Below are 22,290 nucleotides of genomic sequence, written 5' to 3' on the forward strand. Positions count from 1 at the left end.
ATTATCCTGTTATACAATTGAAGAAGCCGAGGCACAGAGAGGTTGAACAATCTGCTAAGGTCACATAGCTGGCAAGTGGCAGAGCTGGAAGGTAACTGCAGGCAGCCTGGCCCCAGCATCCACTTACACAGTCATCTCTTGGTAACTGCAGTGCATCAGTGCTGGGACTCCTGAAGGTCTGTGGATGTGCAAGTCCATAAATTGGCCCTACAGAACCTGTGGATACGAAAACTCTGCCTTCCATATCCACAGGTTCCATGTCTCTTGAACACTGTGTTCTCAAGCTACAGTGGGTTGAATTTCCAGAGGCTGAACCCATGGATATGGAGGGCTGACTGTACTGCCAGTGTTCTCCCTTTAGCTCTTTAGGGAAATGACTTACAGATGAATAATGAAATGAATTAACTGAGACAGGGTGGACCTGGAGACCACAAAAGTGAGGATGCACCAGAGGATGAACAGAGCTGCCTGTCTCCTCCATCAGATCCTGGCATTATGCAGGATTGTCCTGAGAAATCCAGCAGTGGGGATTCTCCAAATGCTCTTCCCTTCAGATCCTGAAGATCAGAGACTCAGAGCATCTGAGCAGCCTCCTGCTAACCTCTCCCCACTGCCAGGGATAAGATACTTGGAAAATAATGAGATAGGCAGGCAAGTGAGTCTAGTTGGCTGTTGAGGCAATGGTGCTTAATGACCACTGAGTTCTCTGGAATCTGTACTCTCAGGTAGAGGATGTGCATCTTTTTGGAAGGAAGCTAATTCTCTAGGCCCTCCTTGCTCACCAGTGTCTACACCAACCTGCTCTGGAAACACAATGAGGCTGCAAAGATCTGTGTACTCCTTAATCTAAGATTATTTTTAATCATTTATCTTGTGGCTTTTAGTATAAGATTAGAACACAATGAGGCAAATTAAGATTGGTGTAGCAAGTTTTTCAAATACAGGCACTAACACGAAGGCTATAGAGAAGGAGCAGGCGGAGTGCTTCTGAGGCTAGAAAAAGGACGCCACGCAGAAGAACAGGCATGGGGATAATCCCCTTGGCATATTCCCCTACTTGGCTTGTCTTCATAAATTCAGAGGCAACTAGCTACAGAGAATTGACTCTTGCTTTCCCACGGGTACATATGGCCTATTAGAACTTGCCTGAAGTCATCACTTGTTTTTCTGGATCATTAAGAATGAGTATTTCTGGGATTCTTTGGCGTGCTCTATGGTGTGTGCTGTTGCTAAGTGTGTGGGCGCTTGCAGGCGGGGAACAGAACAGCAGGGAAGCACTGGACATGACCTTCGGGTTTCTGGCTTCAGGATCACCAGTTCTGCTAAGCAGGCTGCTTGCAGGAGGAGGAGGCAAAGCTATGTGACAGGAAGGAAGCAGAAGCATAGGGGAAAGCCCACCATGGATGCTGCCATAGATATCACAGATGTCCTCAAAGCCAGAGGCCTGGAGATCAGCCACTCATTGGACAAATGGTGGCTGAAAGCAGTACTCTATCCTTGTTAGCCTTCATGACACTGTCACTAAGAGCTGTAACAGAACCAAAAGAGAACCAGGGACACAAACACTCCGGCTCAGGCCCACCCTGGGCTCTTTCATTGACTGAGAGATAATGGATGAGAGTCCAATTTTATTATTCAACAAATGTGACAATAAATATGATGATGAGTGGATGTGTTCAAACTCCTGGTCAAAAAGGCACAAGAACCTATCACATACTGTCCTGAGATCAATGTGGACACCAAGGTACGATTTTAGGGAGATAGGTACCTAGATCTTCACCTAGATGGCCAGATGTAGAGACATATATAGAAGATTGGTCACATAAGTCTGTAGGAACAGCAGTAGGGATGATCAGCTCAGGAAGAGATAGAGCTCCAAGAGGAAAATTAAGGACACTGTGATGCTCTAGGTTTCTAAAAAAGAGTATGTAGACAATATCCACAGATCACTGTGGGCAAGGTCAGGGAACTGAAAATAACGGAAAATGAACAGAGGAACCTGTATCAGCAAATGCTCAAAACGTTTTAAATGGAATTTAGATGGCAGATGCTGAGCATTCCAGGGCTGGAAGCTTCTAGCACTATTCGGACAACTTCTGAGCCATGTTATGACAGGAAAGGTTGGTGAAGTCTAAGACAGGGACTGGATGACTGCCAGGCGCTGGCAGGATTTGGTGGGAACAGAGTGGGCAACACCGTCACCATGGGGTGCGTTAGATTCAAGCAGTGTGTGGATTTCCCATAAATGGGGTTAAGCTCCTCGTTTCTTTGTGGAAAAATGCAAAGTGGCTGCTGGTTACATAGACGAGATCAGGAGACTTCTGTCCACCCAAGGAGGCTGTCCATGAAAATGGGGGTCCCTTATCCAGCTAGGAGGAGAATATAAGCAACTTGCTTACTGTTTTCATAGATGACAGAAATCAGGGCTTGAAACTCTCTTCATAAGTTGCAGCTACAGACTGTATCTCAAAATCTGAAACCTATTAGTCATAAATGTAAGGACCTGTGAAATTAAAATACACATTTTAAAAACACAAGTCCGGGATGAGAGTGTCTTGGCTTCCCATGTAAGTGTGAAACAGGTTTCTGGGGTTTTCCCTGAAGGTAAGCTCAATCACAGATGTGGACAGAAGAAAGAAAAACAGAAGAAGGGGTGACAGAGTCCTGTAGTCACTGAAATCTGGAATCTAATGTACCAGCCAGGCCCTACGCACGCCTCCTTTAAAAAGAGCAGCACAGGCTGGTGCAGGTTTGGAAGGAAGTCAGTCAGTGGGGACTGAAACTAATTCCTGTGAGCAAGGATTCACACTTCCTCCATTTGGCCCCTGAGGGTAGAGAAGGTGCTGAGGAGAGGCAAGTGGGAGGTGAGTGCAAGAAGAGCTTCTTCTGAAGGAGGGGTTTGCAGTGGCGGAGGGTGTCCACACAGAGAGCAGAGAAGCAAGCCCTGGAGGCTGGTGGGAACCCTGACAGCAGGTTCCTGCCACCTGTAGTTGTGTGACAGCTTCCACCAATATGCCTCCCATTCAAGGAGTGAGGAGTTCAGGGCCTTTGATCCGCAGACCTTTTCCTTTACCTAGAAGAAAAGAACAAGTGGGGGTTGGCCTGTTGATGGTAGTGAACACATGCAGTTGTGAGGCAGGCTCTGCGAGAGTGTGAGTTTTGGCAGCCCTTCGTTTTGAAATCCATCCTCCTGCAGAAGGCAATGACACCAGCTGACGCTTCCACTAACGAAGGAGGAGGTTGGGAAGGAATGACTGGCACTTACTGAAGCTGCGTACCTCCTGGCAGCTTCATAATACCCCGGAGCCCACCCAAAGGGATATGCAAGGCTCCCGCTGAATTCTGTTGAAAATGCCCTATGAGAAGTCCCTTCGGTTTCTTAACAACTGCCACTCCTTAAACGGTGCTGCTCATACCTGCCCCAGAATCAATTCCATGAACCCGCCTGCCCCTGATTTGCAGGCATTGCGCTTGGTTCAACCCCATGGATATTGTCTCTATGGAACATTTGCCAGGGCCCGAGTTTCCTGGCTATGCCCTTCTGTGAGTTCCTAAATCGCTCACTCCCTCCTCTGTTACTCTTAGCTGGAACTGCTTAGCTATGGTATTGCTTCAGTGAAATGGTACATCTCCCAGAAGATAGGAAAGATACTTATGAATATTTTGTAACCCCCCCCACCCCATTACTTAGAAAAATGTCAAACTCAGTAAGGTGCTGAATTGAACTGATTAAATATAGAACATGAAATGGAGACTGGTCCTCTCTTTCCCCGGAACACTCTGGCTCAGGCCCATCCTGGGCTCTTTCGTTGACTGAGAGATAATGGGCAAGAGCCCAATTTTATTATTCAATGAATGCGACAATAAATATGAAGAGTGGATGTTTTCAAACTCCTAGTCAAAAGCTGCTTTCCTTCCCAGATGCTATTTAAAGTTGGGAAAAATGAAAATCTCATTGACCCATCTTGGAGGACTTCTATGTTATTGGCACCCAACAGTACTAAGAGAGACCCCACACCCCTGTATGGAAGGTGTACTTTGGTAGACAGACAAGTTTGGATTGAAGAATCTGGAGAATACAAGGAGCTCAGATGCCAAGAGGAGCCAAGAGGCCTGAATCTGTGCCAGACACTGTATGTGCTCATGGATAATTAAACATTTTTTAATGCATAGGTATAATGTACGCTGTCATTCCCCACCTGACCAATGAGTTATGCTTCCTCTTCATTTCCCTTTCCTTTTTAGAATGTGTATTCATATTTACTGAAAAAGTAAATGTTTGGTACTCAGAATGCATTTTTCCATTGAAAAGATAGTCTGAAGCAATCACTCCAGTGTGAGTTTAGGCTACGTAAGCTTGAAATGCTCAATATTTTACTTGAAAAATGGTAGACAGAAATATTCTTGCAACATTGGTGACTAGCAAGTAAAAATCAAATGAAATGAAAATATTTAAAATATATCTTGAATCACAGTAATTAAGTGAAAATTTGAGATGAAGAGGATATGTATATATATATATTTGCGTGTGTGTGTGTGTTGCCTCTAAAAGAGATTTATAAAACTTTTAAGCATTTTAAGGTTCATGGCATCATTTATTATAACTTAATATCATCTAAAATGTAGAAAATTGTTTTCGTCTCACCAGGGTACCTTATTAGAAAATACTTTTCTCCTTATTAGCAATTTAAGGCCTTTAAATGGAATGAAGTCAGGGAGAGAAAAGAAAGGCAGAAGAGTAAAAAGATAAAAAGAATAAAAAAGAGCAACAGACATTTTCTTTCCTCCAGTAACTAGGGACACAAACTGGAAAAAGGACAGTAGAAGGGGTCAAAGGGGTTGTTTCTAATTTTTAAGAAGAAAAGAGCTGTTGAGGGCAAAGAGGGCAATTCTTCATCATGACCACAAGGTGGTGATATTGGCCCAGAACAGTTTGGTTGCTGTTTTGTGGGGGAAGGCATCAAGACCAACTAGCCACTTGTGTGAGGAGGATAGTCACAATTCCAACACTGGGGAGAGGGGGAGAGAAAGAGAGACACCAATACCTTATGGACACATTTGCACAAATACAGACAGAAAGTGTATCCAAGTGTATATCATCTCTTTTATAAAAACTGTAAGTATCATAACATTAATACATCTTCACATGCAGTAATTCTTACAGACTGAAGGCTTCACTGAAGGGTCTGCTTCAACACTGCAATATGCTCTGGCTGACACCTTCCTCAGACTTGACAGAAACATGTTTCACGATGCATTAGCTTACTCTTAAGTGCATTTGACTTGTCATAATACTTCAATAATATGATTCTTCAATATCATTTCTCTGTTCAACACCATAATGTTTTATATGTTCATATAAGCTCATGTGTAAACCGATACACATATATAAGCATTTACATGTACATACATATACATCTCACAAAAGTAGGTATCAAGCTATTGCTTTAAAGTTGAACCAAAGGAACCTCAGTAGAAGAAAGATTTCGGTAACTTTTATAGGCTGGAAAAGTAGCCAATCTAGTTTATGAGCAAAAGCTTGTACTTTGATACTGTTAAATTCCTTAGACACCAGATAGTTTTTGATAACCAGAATGTCAGAAACTATCTTTAACTGTCATTGGCACTGTTTAAATTACAGCCCATAATTATAATTGTCACAGTGTTAACAAATGCAACCTGTTTTCTGATGTTGCTTTAGAGTATTAGAGAATTTACTAATACAGGTCCTAAGGGGATTATCAACTTGTATGACTTTAAATATTCAGCTCTCTATACATTTTTAAAAGCACTCTCTGTTCTTTAAAGTATTTCTTTGAGGATGTTACCCAAATATATTTATCATTTATCAGCTCTCAATATCTAAAAAAGAAAAATGAAATTCACATCTGTTTTTGGTTTAACAGCTCAGATCAGAGAAGGTCCTGCGGGCACCAAGCATGAACAGTACGTTGGCTCCAGCAGCGACGCACCACAGAATAACGGCCTGGAGGCCTGCAATTTTCTCTTCTCAGTTCTGAAATTAATACTCTAGAACCACAGATGAAGAGCATGTCTCTTTCTCCTGTCCCACAAAATTGTAAAAATTATCTTGAAACCATGTTCAGTTCTTTGTTGGTGTCAGAAAGTATGGCCATTTTATCCTTACACTCAACAAAAAGGAGATAATCACAAGAGTAATCTCAAAGCTGTCCAGCAGCATCAGTGAAGTAACAATCCCATCAGTGCTACTGCGACTCCAACCCTTACTGTTACTCCACTACCATGCTCCCAGGACACTGCACAACTGCCTAGACCTTCCTTTTGCACTTTATGGTATAAATACCCAAAAATGATATGGTAGGTGTCTAATGAATAGAACAGTGAATATTTAACATATCTCCTTTTTCAAGCATGAATGAAGGCGTTGATGAAGGAACATGCACGTACGATATTTACATGAGAGGAGATGAAGGCATGCTTTTGTTTTCCAGAAGCAAGGCATATACTTACGAGAGAAAGATTTGGGAATTATTGCATGGAAATCCCTAAAGTCATCAGCCCCATATGTAACTGCAATAAAGAAGGCAAAAAGAAAGCTGGGTTGTGATACCAGGAGAGAGATATACTCAGAGTTTAACAGAAAGCATTACTTTTTTAAAAAGAATGTTTTATTATTCAAAACCACTGTTCAGCTACTCATCTGCTATTGCTGGCCCTCCTATAGGCAACAGAAAAGTAATTACTCATGAACAGGACCACAATTCCCTCAGGTCTCAACTCACAGCATTATATCCCATAAAGTGGTTTGGAGCAATTACTGATGGGTTCAACATCTTAGAGGGTGCAGCCCCAAACATTTTAGAACTGTGAGAAACCATTCAGCAGCTCCAATACAAAACCTCAGGCTCCGCGCACAGCGTCTCCTGGGACAGTACGTATCTCCACAAAAATGCATGTTTCTTAATGAGCTGATTGCATCGCAAATGTTCTTCATTCAGCTTTTTCTTAGAAAGTGTTCGTAGAAAATTAGAAAATGCAGCACATTGGGTGGGGAAAAATTATTGTTTTCCCCAACCGGCAAAAGAGCTACCCATTTCAGTGATTAGTACTTATCAGTTGCTTTCATAAATGCTATCACTGCCTCAAATCTTCAGGTTTCTATTCTCTTTCACAGGACAGTTTCCCAGCATGTTCCTTTTTCTTAAGATTTGGCAGATTCTGCACATGTGCACACATGTGTACACACACACAGATACACACACATACAATTTTTCCCCTAAGAGTCAAGTCTCAGTGACTGTTAAAGTTACGTATACAGTGAGCTGTTAAATTAAACTTGTTGGATGAGTTCCTAGGTTAGCAGAGTAAAGACTCTGAGGTGACCTGCAGGGAAACAGACCTATTGAACTTTGCTTAAACCAGTGTTTTCTAGACTTATCTGACCACAGAACTTCCTTCTTTTCCTATGAAATAATTGGGAAATAAATTATTGGGATAATGGGCAAACATAGTTTGAGAGATACTTTGAAAGCTGTTTCTTGAAGTGATTGGCTAAATTATTTCCTAGCAAATTCTTATTCTTCATCTGCTTATTTTATTCCCTGGTAGTCCAAATCTAATGGATAAAGTCAATATTATGAATCCTATCAAATAGAGGTAGCACAAACTGATTGCCTCCATATGGATGTGCTTGCTGGCCTGCAAACAGCCAATTTTACAATAACCTTTGCTGTTCTTGCATCTTCATTGAGCTCCAACCCTTTATATAATCTGTTTTCCCTTAGTTATTCTGCTTCATGAAGCTGCTAGCATCTCAGATAATGGGAGAAAAAGCAAAGATGTTTTAAAGGGTATGTATTACCTTTTGCAAATGGGAACATTACAATGAGTGATAGAGTACAAAACTCTGACTAAACAACAAAGCACTGAGATACTGCTTATACTGCTGATCATGCCGATATAGTGCTTGAAGATGACTTGCCTTGAGAGTTAACTTCCTAATATATCCCTGCAGCTCTACAGCCAGAGCTCAGCCACCTTTGTACATATGATGATGACTACAGCACTGGGGAGGTCTTCATGTTTACTGGTACACTGAAGATTACGGAGCTAAGAGATTAGATCTGAATGCAGTGTGTCTCAAATCTGTCTCACCAGTAGAAAATGTAGCCTTGTGCAGTCTTGGGTAGTCAAAGTGTAAGCCCTGAAATACTGAATTCAGTCAAGACACTTCCCACTTCACACATTGCCACTGAATATGAAGAATACTGTAATATACTATTAGACATTAAATTTTTTTTTTAAATTTAACTTTTAAGTTAAGGAGTACATGTGCAGGTGTGTTATACTGGTAAACTCATGTCATGGGGGTTTGTTATATAGATTGTTTTGTCATCCAGATATTAAATCTACTATCTATTATTTTTCCTGATCCTCTTTCTTCTCCCACCCTCCACCCTCTGAAAGGCCCCTCTATGTGCCCATGTATTCTCCTCATTTAGCTCACACTTAAAAGTGAGAACGTCTGCACTTGGTTTTCTGTTCCTGGGTTAGTTTGTTAAGGATAATGGTCTCCAGCTCCATCCACGTTCCTGCAAAGGGCATGATCTCATTCATTTTTTATGGCTGCATAGTATTCCATGGTGTGTATGTACATTTTCTTTATCCAGTCTATTGTTGATGGACATGTAGGTGATTCCATGTTTTTGCTATTGTGAACAGTGCTGCAACAAACATATGGGTGCATGAGTCTTACAGTAGAATGATTCAGATTCCTTTGGGTATATATGCAGTAATGGGATGCTGAGTCAAATGGTATATAGGTCTTTGAGGAATTGCCACACTGTCTTCCACATGGTTGAACTAATTTTCAATCCCATTTACAGTGTATAAGCGTTTCTTTTTCTCTACAACCTCACCAGCAACTCTTATTCTTTGACTTTTTATTAATAACCATTCTGACTGGTGTGAGACGGTATCTCATTGCGGTTTTGATTTGCATTTCTCTAATGATCAGTGATGCTGAGCTTTATTTCATATGGTTGTGGGCCACATGTATGTCTTCTTTTGGAAAGTTAGACATTGAATGTCAATCACGTTTCAAAAGAATCAGTCCTTTGCCTAGTGTAATTCAAATTTACTTGTTGATTTTTGTCCCAAATATGTGGTTCCCTAAAAATCACAAAATTGTTTAAAAATATATATATAGCCGTACCTATTAGTTTGTTTCATGTCTTCAGAGTAATGCTGAATTGATAAGCTCTCACCCTTGTTCCTGTACCATCCCCGTTCATGCACACAAGCTTAGGGCTCAGTAAAAGAAGTGTGTACTATTCTAGCTGGACAGGTAATTACAACATCAGATGTGCTGCTGTTACAACAGAAAATGTGGAAACTCACTCTGTTCCACACTAATGTTCAGTATCTTGTGGGAGCCATTCCCTGGGAGCTCTGTGGATGCCAGGTGGGCAGTAGAGGTTTTGTGGAAGCTGTTTTTATGATGCTTGAGAGGCACTGGAAGGTGTGTAAGGTACCGCAGCTGCACACACAGGGACACACATAAGTGTGTTTGTGTGTTAATGCAAATATACATACACTCACCTGCATGTGAGGCACGGGGAGTAATGGTGTCCCCCGACTGAACCAATTCCCAACCAGTGAATCAATAACTGGTCAAGTGCAGCTGCTACGCCTCCTAGCCCCACCTCCTTAGGGGCCTCACTGGTCCAGCAGCTAAGCCTGGCACCCTTCACTGCACACCCAGGGTAGGGACTGAACAAAGTCACAGAGCAGGTGAGTATGCACAGCAGTCACTGAGAGCTCCTCGCACTCCAGGAGCCAGCTGGCCCCAGGGGCTGTGCAGTCTGACGATATTCCCACATTGCTTCTGGCAAGCTGCAAAATGAGCCATACGACCTGCTTTTACTCACTCACTTTGAGAGGTTTGTAGGTGCTGACTTGCCTTTGCCCCTGAAGACAGTCCTGCCTCTAAGGTGACCCTCTTGCTTGTCATAAGAAGCAGTCACTGTGGGATTAGCGAAGCTATTATTCAGTGATTACCTCTCAACCTTGTTCTCTTTCCTTTAGTAAATTCAGGCCATTGTTTAATAAAAGGGTGCAGATAAAACAGGTATTAAACCTTTTTTCTCAGTTTTCTACATTTTACAAAATATATTCTTATCAAGAGTAAATTTAACTTATTTGGTAGGAATTTCTATTCCCCAAATTCTCATGCACATTTTCATATAAAATGCTGTGAACACCTAGGATTCTGAATCCTATTTGAATTACCAAATTGATGAACATTATGGGAAAAATGAAATACCCACAAACCACACTTTTCAGTTTGCATTTAGCTGTGCATAAAATTATAAACTTCTTGTGTCGTTGTCACTCTGGGGAGAGGCTAAACCTACATGAGATTTTCAAAACTAGAGGGAGGAGATCTGATCTACTTTCAAATGTGAGAATACTGACAATTTTCTAGGAAAATCTGTCTAAAGGTAAACACATTCAGATTTGTATTTAGGAGAATTTAGAAATTTAGAAAAAATGCTGTCTTTCTTTAAATCACATGAACCTGTTAGTCACAGTTAGATCATTAGTCTATTATGACCTTGTCTGAGTATGGTTTCAGTATGAAGGGTGCCAGGCTTAGCTGCTGGACCAGTAAGGTCCCTAAGGAGGCGGGGCTAGGAGGCGTAGCAGCCGCACTTGACCAATCGTTGATTCACTGGTTGGGAATTGGCTGACAAACCATACTTAAGGCAAGTGGAAGTATGCCCAGGGACCCTGTCTGTAGGCTCTACCAGGGCTTGATCTTCATCAATCTTCCCATTCTTCTCTCCATGCCTGGAACACGCAAACCTTGGCAACGCCTCCAAATCTAGCATTTCATGGCGGGGCTTCCTGACCCTGGAACTGAGCTAGTGAGAGTCACAGGACAGGACAGCAAGGTGGAGGTGGATGGGAGGACCAAGTACCCCAGACAGAACACCACAGGCCACACTTCTGGAAAGTACGAGTTAGATCCTGAAGAGCTACCAAGTCAAGATTCTATGAAAACCTTTCCGACCTTCTGTGAATGGATACATTTGTTTTTAGACCACACTCTAGTGAGGAGGCTCAGAGTCTTCTCATGGGAAGAGAACACTGGCTACCATCTATGGACTGCACATGCACATTCAAGGAAGGTATTGTTGCTCCAGTCTTAGAAAAGAGGCAACTAAAATGCAATCAAGTTCAGTGGGACCCAGAGACACATAGCTGGGGAGTGCTGGCTGGTGTGAGTCTCACATCTAAGCTCCCCAAGGGACTGGGTTAACTCCTCAGTGGCTCCTTTCACCGCTTGTACTGCAGTCAGTCCTGATGATGTCAGCTCTACTGCCCCTTGTCTCCTTCCCACTCTACCAGCTCCTTCTTTCTCAGAAGTCAAGGGTCACACCATGCAGGCCATGATGTCTTACACTGCTCTGGATTCTGGATGGCTCCAGCATAGTACCTTCCACCCAACAGGCACACAAAAGTTTGGAGAAGGCAAGTGGAGGTATGCCCAGGGCCCCTGTCTGTAGGCTCTACCAGGGCTTGATCGTCATCAATCTTCCCATTCTTCTCTCCATGCCTGGAAGACGCACACCCAAACCCAAATCCTCATCTTTTCCCCCAGACCCAGCTCTCCTATGTAGCCCATGCATGTTGATGGTGCTTCACTTGGATTCCATACATTACAACCCACAGGGGGCTCGCCTCTACCCTTGCCTCTCATGGCCAAATTATGTCTGAGGTCTCTGGAGAGGTCTCCATTCTTATTGTTTTCCATCTGCGTCACATCCCAGCATGGCCATGAAGCCCCTGCCTTCGCCAAGCAAACGCAGCCCAGCCTGCACCACATCCTGCCTGTGTTTCCTGTCCACCGTCTGGCATGTGAGTTGGTCTGTTTGCATCATGGGGACCTTGCTTTCAGGCACCTCTCTCAATCATCCTGCTCATTGCCCTAAGATTATCATACTCAATCTGCTCTTATCCAGTCACATCTGCTTCCAAGTTTTCCATGGGTCTGCAGTGTTACGATGAGAAAAAAAGCCTCCAGTCCTGTGTCAAAATCCCCCTACAACTGGTGAGCAATGAATAAACTTCTTAGCAGGTAACATTATTCAGATAAGCAATAGTAAGGGTGAACCTTATGGAAAAATGCTTTAAAACAAAAAAGCCCTGTAGCTAATGTTTTAGTCGAAAGCCACACGCAGACAAATATAACATCTATCTTCTTGTCAACAAAGACTTCAAGACCCATAGGATTAGCTACAACCGACCAACATTCACCATGTTTCCCAGATGGGAAAAACAATAGGGCTAAAGCTTTGCAAGTCCATCGAAGGTGAAAAACAAGGCAGGAAAACACCTTCCGCGCCTGCAAACCCTGAGTCTGTGCAATCTCCCCTTCAGCTCCAAATGCCCCTGGCAGACACTTACTCTATCTGACAATGGGGTTGAGTGGACCTTCTGAAGCGCCTCACTTACCCTCATGGTGTCTTAGGGATGAGTATCAGGTCGAGGGACAGTTTTGGTTGCTTCAGATGGGACATGTCAATGATGGCCAAAGTCACTATGCTTTACTTCAAATCCAGCTGTTGGAGTTACCTTCCAGAGCAGATGATTTGGAGAACTTAACAGAAGATTAGGAAAAACCAATGTCTGGCCCCTTCCCTCTTCATGTAGCACAACTAGGCACCAGTCCTACTTTTGTTTATGTTTTATTAACACAACTTTAATTGTTCACTAATTAAGATAGAAAAAGCTCCAATTAATACACCTATGGCTTATAAAGGGAGAAAGGGGTACTTCTAAAGAGTAGAAGAAAGAAAACAGCAGGTTCAAAATGATGGTTCTTTTATGGGATTAGCTTTTCTTTGTTTTTCTTTTTTGAGATGGAGTCTTGCTCTGTTGCCAGGCTGGAGTGCAGTGGTGTGATCTTGGCTCACTGCAACCTCCTCCTCCTGGGTTCAAGTGCCTCAGGGTTCAAGTGCTTCTCCTGCCTCAGCCTCCGGGGTAGCTGGGACTACAGGCGTGTGCCACTATGCCCAGCTAATTTTTGTATTTTTAGTAGAGATGGGGTTTCACCATGTTGGTCAGGATGGTCTTGATCTCTTGACCTTGTGATCTGCCCACCTTGGCCTCCCAAAGTGCTGAGATTATAGGTGTGAGCCACTGTGCCTGGCCAGGATTAGCTTTTAAGTGATTGTTTTGGTGCCATGTGCATCTTCCTGGATCCTGAGGTTGGAGCATTTCCTCAGCCCCCCTGCTAGGCCTGTTTCATGTCGGCCGACTTCCGGGTCCAGGATCTCCATATAACAATTTAGGGGAAAACATTCAACAGATTGAAGAACAGGCTTAGGGATATTTTTCCAATGTTGTATCCTTCTTGCTTACTCTTTTTTGGAAGAAATACTACTTTTTTGTAAAAATGATATTTGCTTATTCTAAAGATACCGAGTAGACAGAAACACTATGACGGCACCTCTAGAAATTACCTCCAAGTTTTATAATTTAAGGAGAATCATGTGCAAAGAAGGAAATGGAAAAATGATAATGAGAACGGAGTAAGAAAGCTCGGTTCATGCTTTAAAAGGAGAAGGGAAAGGGATATTCAGGCAATCAAGAAAGGCTGAAGAAAACTAAGAGGGCTGGAGGAACAATGATGAGATAGAAAAGCTCTTGTCAGGGATCGTGGCAGGGGTGAAGAGTGTGAGGTCCTCAATAGAAGTGAAAAATGAAATTTTATTTTGTGATTCCAAATTTTATTCTAATAAGGGAGATTTGTGCTGGATCACATGGGCCAAAATGATAAGGAAGGGAAATTCTACAAAATAACTGGGCTGCCCACAAGAGTGTGGGCCATGCAGTGGGCAGGAGGGGCTCAGGGTGTGTGCCTGGAGAGCCACCTCTGCATATCAAGGCCTTGTCAGGACATGTGGGGGCAGCACTGGGCAGAGCCACATGGTGACAGATGGCTGTGTTCCCTGCAACATGGAGAAGAGAGGCACAGCAGGCAATGCGGAAGGGACCTGGGGCTGCGGAGCTCGGCAGTCGTCAGAGTGTCTGCAGCGTGGGCCACAAGGCGAGAGCCTTTGATCAACTGTTTAGCATGTGCTCTAGCTGATGTAACTGCACACGTGTTTCAGATGTGGTTTTCCCGGTAGCACACTCTTACAGAAGCAACAGGTTAAACTGTTGCTGCCGGTGTAAAAGGGAGTTCGGCAAAGTGAAGGACTAAAGACTGAAGGAAATGTTTTGACTGTTAAGCTGGACTTGGCTTCCTGAAATGGGGTTACTGTATGTGCATTTCACACGTTCTTGAGGTGTAGGACATATCACTTCTGACTTCAAATGAGAACAAACATGCAAAGAAAGGGCTGAGGAGTTTAAATCCACTTCTGTGGCCTTTGTCCTCCGATGTGATCAACTGAAGAGAACTCCGGAGGCAGCGCTCGGCTCCTCCCCAGGCTCTGCAGACAGACGTGGCCATTCCCTCTCATCCCCAGGGCTGACAGGGTGTCAGCCCCAAAGATTCCAGAAGCCCAGGCCCTGCTTCAGGGAGGCCAGAGATAAGTAATCTCCCCCAGGACACACAGAGGGTGGATCCTCTGCTGTCCCTCCCTTCCAGAAGCCCAACGGGTCCCTGTCAGAATTCCAAGCAGAAGGTGACTCAGCACAGAGGAGGAGGGACGGGAAGAACAACTCAGCCGCCCTCTTGATCCCGCGGCTCTCAGCCGTGGGTACAGTCCTGCACACTTTGTATCTTTAAGTGGTCGCTAATCTTTAAGGAAGGGGTATTTGTGTAGTAATCTTGCTGAGAAATCCTGGGGAGTCAGCCAGTCTCTGGTGACCTGACCCCACTACAGGTGGAGGTCAAGTCTTCAGTCCTGCCTTGGCAGTTTCTTCCGCCTTCCTCCCAGAAAATGGATTTGTCAGGCACAAGCTCAAGCCATGAGCCTGGTGATGGTAAAGATCAGAGTGCAGGCAATCTGGCCATAACTGTAGCTGAACTGGCTGTCTGCAGAGGAAAGCAAGGGGCTGAGGAGCGTGGATTGGGGTGGGTGCATCTGGTCTGGTGCACTGGTGCACACACATGTGTACATGAGTAATCACGTGTGCATGTGTGTGCGTGTGTGCACATGTGTATGCACATGTGCAAATGACACACAGAGATCGTCCTTTCTACACATATATTTAAAAAGGCAGCTCAGTAAAATTGACTCAGAAGTAGAGTCCATTATTTACAGTGACTTTTCCAAGCAGAAGGACAGCGGTGCAGTCAAACAGACAGCAGTCTCCACTGTTCTTAATGCCAGGTCAACTCCTCCTCACTCTGCACACATTCCCGCACCTGCCAGCTCTACGGGCAGAAGGCCGCAGGAGTCAGATCTGGTCTCTACAAGACTCAGAAGTCAGGATGAAATTCATGTTTCCTCCATTTCTTAACTAAGAAGCACCCTTGTAGGGATTTCTGAGCAAGGAATTGTGACTTGTGGCAGAATTTATTTTATTTTATTTTTATTTTATTTTATTTTTTGAGACAGGATCTTGTTCTGTGGCCCAGGCTGGAGTGCAGTGGCTCGATCACAGTTCACTGCAATCTTGACCTCTTGGGTTCAAGCAACCCTCTTGCCTCAGCCTCCCGAGTACCTGGGATTACAGGAATATGCCACCATGCCCAGCTAATTTTTATATTTTTTTGTAGAGACAGGGTTTCACCATATTGCCTAGATTGGTCTCAAATTCCTGAGCACATGTGATCCTCCCACCTCAGTCTCCCAAAGTGCTGGGATTACAGGCGTGAGCCACCCCGCACCTGGACAGAATTCTGTATCTTGATAAGAAACTCACACAGTGGCTGTGAGAAGACATAAGGAAAGAGATGTGGATACTTTAAGCCGTTTAACGTTTCATGTAAACTTATGTCTAACCAGGGAAAAGTAAACTCCAAGGACTTCATAATTTATAGTTCTCTTAAGGAACTCTTTAAGCTTTTTTTTTTTTCTTTTTCGTTTTCTTCTTTCCCTTTTCTCTTCCTCCACCTCTCCACGGTCCTCTCACTGTTTCCTAAAAGCCCTGTGCTGTATAAATGCTAGGCATATGTTATTTTATTTAGCCCTCACAATAAAGCCTTGGCTTGTGGGCGATCAGCACTGGCTGCAGCACCCTGCCTCCAACCACCTGAAGGTGTTTACAGACAGCCTCTGCCTCTGAGTAGCTCTGGGGTCCGAGTCACACACAGGACATCACCAAGCCTCAGCTTCCTCATATACGAAACCAAAGAAAACGCCAGCCTCATGTCACCATACAGCTGGAGAGTCACAGAGCAAAGGTGTCAGGTCCCCGCCATTAGCTGGTGCTCTGGAAATGCTGGCTGCTCCTCTCCTGCCCCACCCCACAGCCTTCACACATGACTGGCGGGCTGCTCACACACCTCTGGCTTCCTGGCACTTCTGTCAAAACCTCACATCTCTTAGGAAGAACCTTCAAATGTCATGTTTTTTCCTAGTAGATATCAGCTGTTTCTTAGGATGAGAGTGTCTCAAAAAGTCCTGTCCTTCACATCAACAACACTTCTTCGAAGTAAGGGGGGTTCCTCCCTTTCTTTCCCATCTTTCTAGTTTTATGATTCAACAACAATTTACCAGGAAATATCTGGAAACGACTAATTTGGGTCACACATTCTTCCCATTTACAAATCAAACAACTAAGAGTGTGTAACATCTAAGTCAAGTCATTTACCTGGTTCCATAGCTGTTGCCATGTGACTCCAGGGGCTTGCAACCAAGCAAAGGTGCTATGCTATGTCCTTCCTAGACATTAACTTTGTTAACCCTTGAAGCAGCCCTGTGAGAAAAATATCACCCCCACTTTACAAATGAGAGAAACTCCGACTCAGAATGGTCACCCGACCTGCCCAAGGCCAGGTAAGACAGTAGCAAAGCAGAGTGGAGCCCAAATTCGTGGCACTCCAAAGCCTGTTTCTTTACTCGCTGCCTCTTTCCCACTCCGCAGGTCCTGAGCTGACTTCTCCAAGTCTTTGCGTCCTAGCTGTTAATGAGTTTATGAAATGAGGCCCTCTGAATAGCCCATACTACACATCAGGGAGGACCATTTCCAACTTGGGCATTCCACAGATGTGTGTGCAAACCCCGAGGGAGTCTCCAGAGAAATTACAGAGGGAAAATCCAGGATCTGTCCAGGGATGTTGCAATCTATAAACAGCAGGAGGAAAATGCACTGAAACTCACGTGCCACGGTGCACAGCAGCCCTGGGGAGTGGGAAGCAGCACATGTTCTTAGGAAGACAAGGTGTGCCAACTGGAGGGAGCGGTGGCGGGGTTGTTGTGAGAAGTCACAGAAGGGTGATATTCAAAATGAGAACCAGGAAGAGAGAATCTCAAGTGGAGGTACGGGGCCACAGCAGGGTCAGCAGTGGAGTTGGGGGGTGGGGTGGGGTGGTGGCTGGTCATCCCCAGGATGCAGGGCCTGGTTCCAGAGGCCTTGGAAGCTGAGATGAAGTCCCCAGGCAACAGGAACTGTGAGAGGTCCCTGCTTGTGGGGGTCCTGTGGTAGGAGGTGGTTTAAGGGAACTGGTCTGGGGTTGGGATGGAGATGGCTGGAAGAAAGAGTCAGTCATAACACTCCACAGGCAGAGAGAGAGAGAGAGAGAAGTTGGGGGCCAGTTGGGTGGGCTGGGGAAATAGGAGGATCACAAGTGGAATCACACACCCATAGCCCTCCAAAGCCTGGCAAGTCGGCAGTCAGGGGTGCAGTCATCCTGCTCTCAGTTACTCTAGGCTTTAGAGCACCACTAGCCCAGTGACCACGAGACCCCAGCTTCCAGAAGACCCGAGAGTCGGGCCTTCTGCCACCCCATGATCTTGCGCCATTCCCTCCACATCCAGAGGCACTGTCCCGCCCTGGTCTCCAGGAGGTAGGGCCCAAGCACAGCGATTGTGACACTGTGCTTGTGTGTCATCTTGTAACTGGGTTTCCACATCCTCCTGGCTGTATTGTAAAAGCCCTAGAAGAGGAACAAGAGCAAATAATGAAATATAGGAATGCAGGAAAAGAGGAAGCCGCCGCGAGATACCAGCCCAACCGAAATACAAAGAATTATGGAGAAGTGACAGAAAGGGAAGTAAGAGTAAGGAATTGCATTGAGTAGCTTAGCAGAGTGCGCGCGCGCACACATAGACAAAGCCATGCACACGCACAGACACACACACAGCCGCGCACACAGACACACCCCAGAGACACACATGTACACACAGACCCAGAAACACAGGCACAGAGACACACTCACACACTCTCACAAATTCATACACACACACAGCCTTTCTTGGGTCTGAATCAAACTGCTAGCAGAGTATGAGCTCTTAGTTGTCAGCCTTGGAGGGACAGTAACAAGTTCACTCTGGGGTCTAGCTGGCTGGGAGAGATCATCCAAGTTTGCCCGCTCCGGACCATCTGTCCCCACAGGGTACTAGATCCAGAACTTCCTGGTAGTTCCAGAAGCCCATTCTGTCATTTTTTTTTTTTGTATTTAAAAAGCCAGAGTTAAAATATGGTAAAACTTCCTTACATTATGATCAAAAACTTAATTTTAGGGCTGAGACGCAAAGTGGACTAATGGAAAAGAAAACATAAATCGATTGGGGTAGATGCGTTTAGGGACCCCCAAATCATTTTTTTAAGCAAGGAAAACAGGCAAGGAGAGAAAAGCCTGAAACTGAGGGAAAATGAGAACAACACAGTGAATTAACCCATCTGTGGCATTTTCTGTTAGTGGAGATAACCAGTGGCAGAGCTCTGAGTCAAAGACATCCCCACCGGAGGAGTGTGGAGGTTGCTGAGAAAAAGTCCTTATCTAGCATTTTCACAGGCATGCGGCAGGAGGGGCAGGAGGGGGTGGCCTCAGAGTTCACAGGGAACGCTGCCTACCTGGGGCAGGTTTTTAAATGAATGCACTACTTTCCCTCCTCCTTATTTTCCAAGAGAAAGACTGGCTAGCCCCAGAACTCTCATTGTTCTTAGAGGAAACTGCTGATCATCTGTCGGAATTTAAATTTGACTGGGACTTTCTGAGGACTGTTTCTTTCCCTTTATTTATTTGCTTGTTTGTTTGCAAGCTAACACATTAAATTTTGGAGTGAATTAAAACAAGAGAGACTGCAGATTCAGTACAATTTGGACAAGAGCACTGGCCACAGCCCCTTAGCATGCAGCCCAGTGGGCACAGGGTTTCCAGTGGACCGTGTGGCCCTGTAGCCGGGGGGCAGACCCAGCCAGGACTCTCTCGTACTCTCGCCTCCCATCCAGCAGCCAGGCCTCAAGGCAGGGGTTGGCCAGTACCCCAACCCATTCTTTTTTTTTTTTTGACACTGTTTGACTGCTCTCAACCCCTCAACAGCTCACTGATGGTGATGACCACTCTGCAATCCAGCTGGCTGGGCAGGATCATCCGAGTGCACCCGGGACCATCTGTTCTCACACGGTACTAAATTCAGAACTTCCTGATAGTTCTAGAAGGCCATTCACAGGTGCCTCCCCCATGAGAATTTCCGCCTGTTGGGAAGGAGAGCTCAGACATCTCAGTCATTTGCCTGCAGAATGGAGGAGGCTGCTCAAGATTTGCCTCATGGAGGCTGAGGCCACTGGGGAGAGAGGCACGAGACTGGTCATCTCCACCTTCCCCCAACGCCCAGGCCTGTCCGCCTCCTCACCCGAGGACTCTGCCTCAGAAGCCTCCTACAGGAATCTCCTGAACAGGTGTCACAAAAGGCACTACCACACATTACATATTGTTCCTACCCAAAGTGACCTTTTTGACACTGAAGCATAGTATTGATGCTGTCCAAATGCATCACTGAAATCTTACGCTTGAGCGTCTTCCGTCCTAGATAAACTTCAGTGCATTCAACAAGCTGGAGGGGAGGTCTAACTTTCTGCACTAACCACTCTCCATCCCCATCATGGGGAGACAGTCCAGTGACCACAGGGCCTGCAACCAAGAGTATGGATTAGTTACATTAAAAATTCTTCACCAATACTAGGGAAAAGACAAGCAGAAATGCTAGAGAGGGTAATGGAAGACCGGTGACTCCAGGATTTTGGTGTTCTCTTTCTGGCAAGAAGATTTCTCATCTCTCAAATTTGACTTTTTGTTCTGTCTTAAAAAACAAAAGCATACAGTACAAACACTGCTGCCCTGTCTTTCTGCCTTGTAGTATCTCCCGCCGGCCACCTCTCAGGCTCCCTTCAGGCCTGTGTTCAATCAGGGGGACAACTGGGGCCCTCGCCCCAGCTCTGTCCCTTGCTCTATGTCTGCCCTGTGCCTAGGAGGCTTTGGAACGGGCACTGTACACACAGGTGCAGCCAGAAAGCAGAATGATGCTCACCTCTGCCAGGCTGCCCTGGCTAGTGGGGACTCTGGTAGGATGGAAGCCCAGGCACCCACAGCAGTGACCAATTGGATGACACACCTTTGCACTGGTTTTCCCTTTTCAGCCTCCCCGTCTCCCCAGGATCACCGTTCATGAACCAGCGGCTCACAGCACCAGTGTTGGGCTTGTTGTGAAGGGTGCCCAGGCTGCAAGAACCACTGATCCTTCCACACCAGGGAGAACTGCTAAAGATGCACTTTGCAGGCACAGAAGGCACACCAGACCTCGGGCTTTTAAATCCTGAGTTACAGATGAGCCTGGCAGAACACACAAATCAGCGCCCTCCAGGATGATGCTACGGGGGGAATTCTGCCTCCTCTATGTCCTGACGTCATTCTGAACTTTACTAAGATCCCAGCATCCAGGAATGGGGCCTGGTTGGGTCCCAGTGTGGCATGAAGGGTCTGCTTCTTGTAACATAGGTGCTGGGGGCAGGGGAAACGGGGACAACAGCAACTTCCTGCAGAAAACAGGCGCAGGGCCCTCGGAAATGTGATGTTCCTGGAGAGAAATATATAAGAAGAATGTGGGATCATGGATACATTTAAATAAATACAAGTGTTTATGACTAGTAAATCTAGAGATTCACTGAAAAGAGAGCCCCTTAAATAAAAAGGACACAGTTGAAGATTCTTCCTGCAGCAAAAGTGGCATCTACTGGCCCCTCGGCTCTTCACAGTCCTGGGGGGCTGACCCACCTGACCTCACCTGGAAGCTCCGACTCTTCCAGCCAGGAAGAGTCCTCTCCTGCGTCACTGGAGGATTGGTCTGGATGGTCAGCCCTTCTCCCTTATAAGGATGAGAGCACCGCAGGAGGTGAGGATAGAGGGAGGAGGGCAACTTCTTTTTCTCTTCTCCCTTGCAGGGCCACAACAACCATTGCAGAAACAAGAAAGGAGAGGCCAGCAGGCGCAGGTGGCTTCCAGACCTCAGGCCTTGTGGGAGGTGTGAGGGCAGAGGAAGGAGCTTTTGGCTGAAACTGCTCATCATGGCAAAAGTGTGGCTGGCAGAACTGAGGAAGAGGAAAGGCAGCTTGCTTGCTCTCTCTCTTTAAATGCAAGTGCCCTGGAAGCCTTGGAAATATAGAACTGCAAATTCTGCTGAATGCTGGCGAAAGGGAAGGGTCTCATTGCTCTTCCTGCCTCCTGTGCCTGGGCTGTGGCACAGCGTCCCAGCAGACCACCCGAGCAGCCCCTCTGGCTTCTCCAGCTCTTTCTTTCATGTCTTTCTGTTTCTTCTATAAAAAGATTCTACCATAAGATCTAAGCAAGGGTAAGCAGGGGGAAAGAGGCGTGGGCAGCCATCGCCTTGCTTATGAGCAATATTTCATTTGCAGAAAACAAAAAATTAAAAAAATTCTTAAAATATGTAAGAGAGGAAAATACATATTATGTGGAATTCATAGAAAGTCTTATCTTATGCAAGGATAAGATATTCAAATTTAGGATAGTGATTATGCCATGATATGTCATGGTTGAGGGCTAATTAAAATAAGTTTCCTAATAAATAATAAAAACACATTTATACATTAGATAAAAACATCATTAGTATTTGATTTCAACTTGGAGGCCTCCTTTAAGTGATAGAAGCACAACAGAAACTTAAAATGAAAAAACAGAAGACAGACCAAAGTGGTTGAAAATGTCACTGCTTTGGTCTCATTCTGAAACACTAAACTTAAAATATATAAACGTTAAGATCAACAGAATCACCAGCCAATCCCATCCCATCCCATTGACATTATTCTGACTCAGAAGTTGTACACATCATCCATATCAGCTAGTGACGATAGGTCAAGAATGAGAAAGAAAGTAAAACTGATCTC

At 45.0% G+C, this 22,290-nt stretch overlaps 1 protein-coding gene across 6 annotated transcripts in view; it reads right to left on the reverse strand.

Moving 5' to 3' along the window:
- The window catches only part of IKZF1 (IKAROS family zinc finger 1 (Ikaros)), a 100,767-nt gene that overhangs the window by 30,286 nt on the left and 48,191 nt on the right, over positions 1-22,290 (reverse strand). Inside the window, exons 4-5 of one of the 6 annotated variants that reach the window (XM_011947561.1) lie at positions 6,493-6,552; positions 4,833-5,009 (exon numbers count right to left, since the gene is read on the reverse strand). The exons of 4 other annotated variants lie outside the window; for them this stretch is intronic. In XM_011947561.1, coding sequence (XP_011802951.1) covers positions 4,996-5,009; positions 6,493-6,552 — 74 coding nt within the window. In that variant the 3' untranslated portion in view covers positions 4,833-4,995. Of the gene's footprint in view, positions 1-4,832; positions 5,010-6,492; positions 6,553-22,290 lie in introns of those variants that run through there. One more of the 6 variants, XM_011947555.1, reaches the window with a different exon arrangement.

This window comes from Colobus angolensis, unplaced genomic scaffold (assembly GCF_000951035.1).
Source record: "Colobus angolensis palliatus isolate OR3802 unplaced genomic scaffold, Cang.pa_1.0 Scaffold268, whole genome shotgun sequence".
NCBI lineage: Eukaryota > Metazoa > Chordata > Mammalia > Primates > Cercopithecidae > Colobus > Colobus angolensis.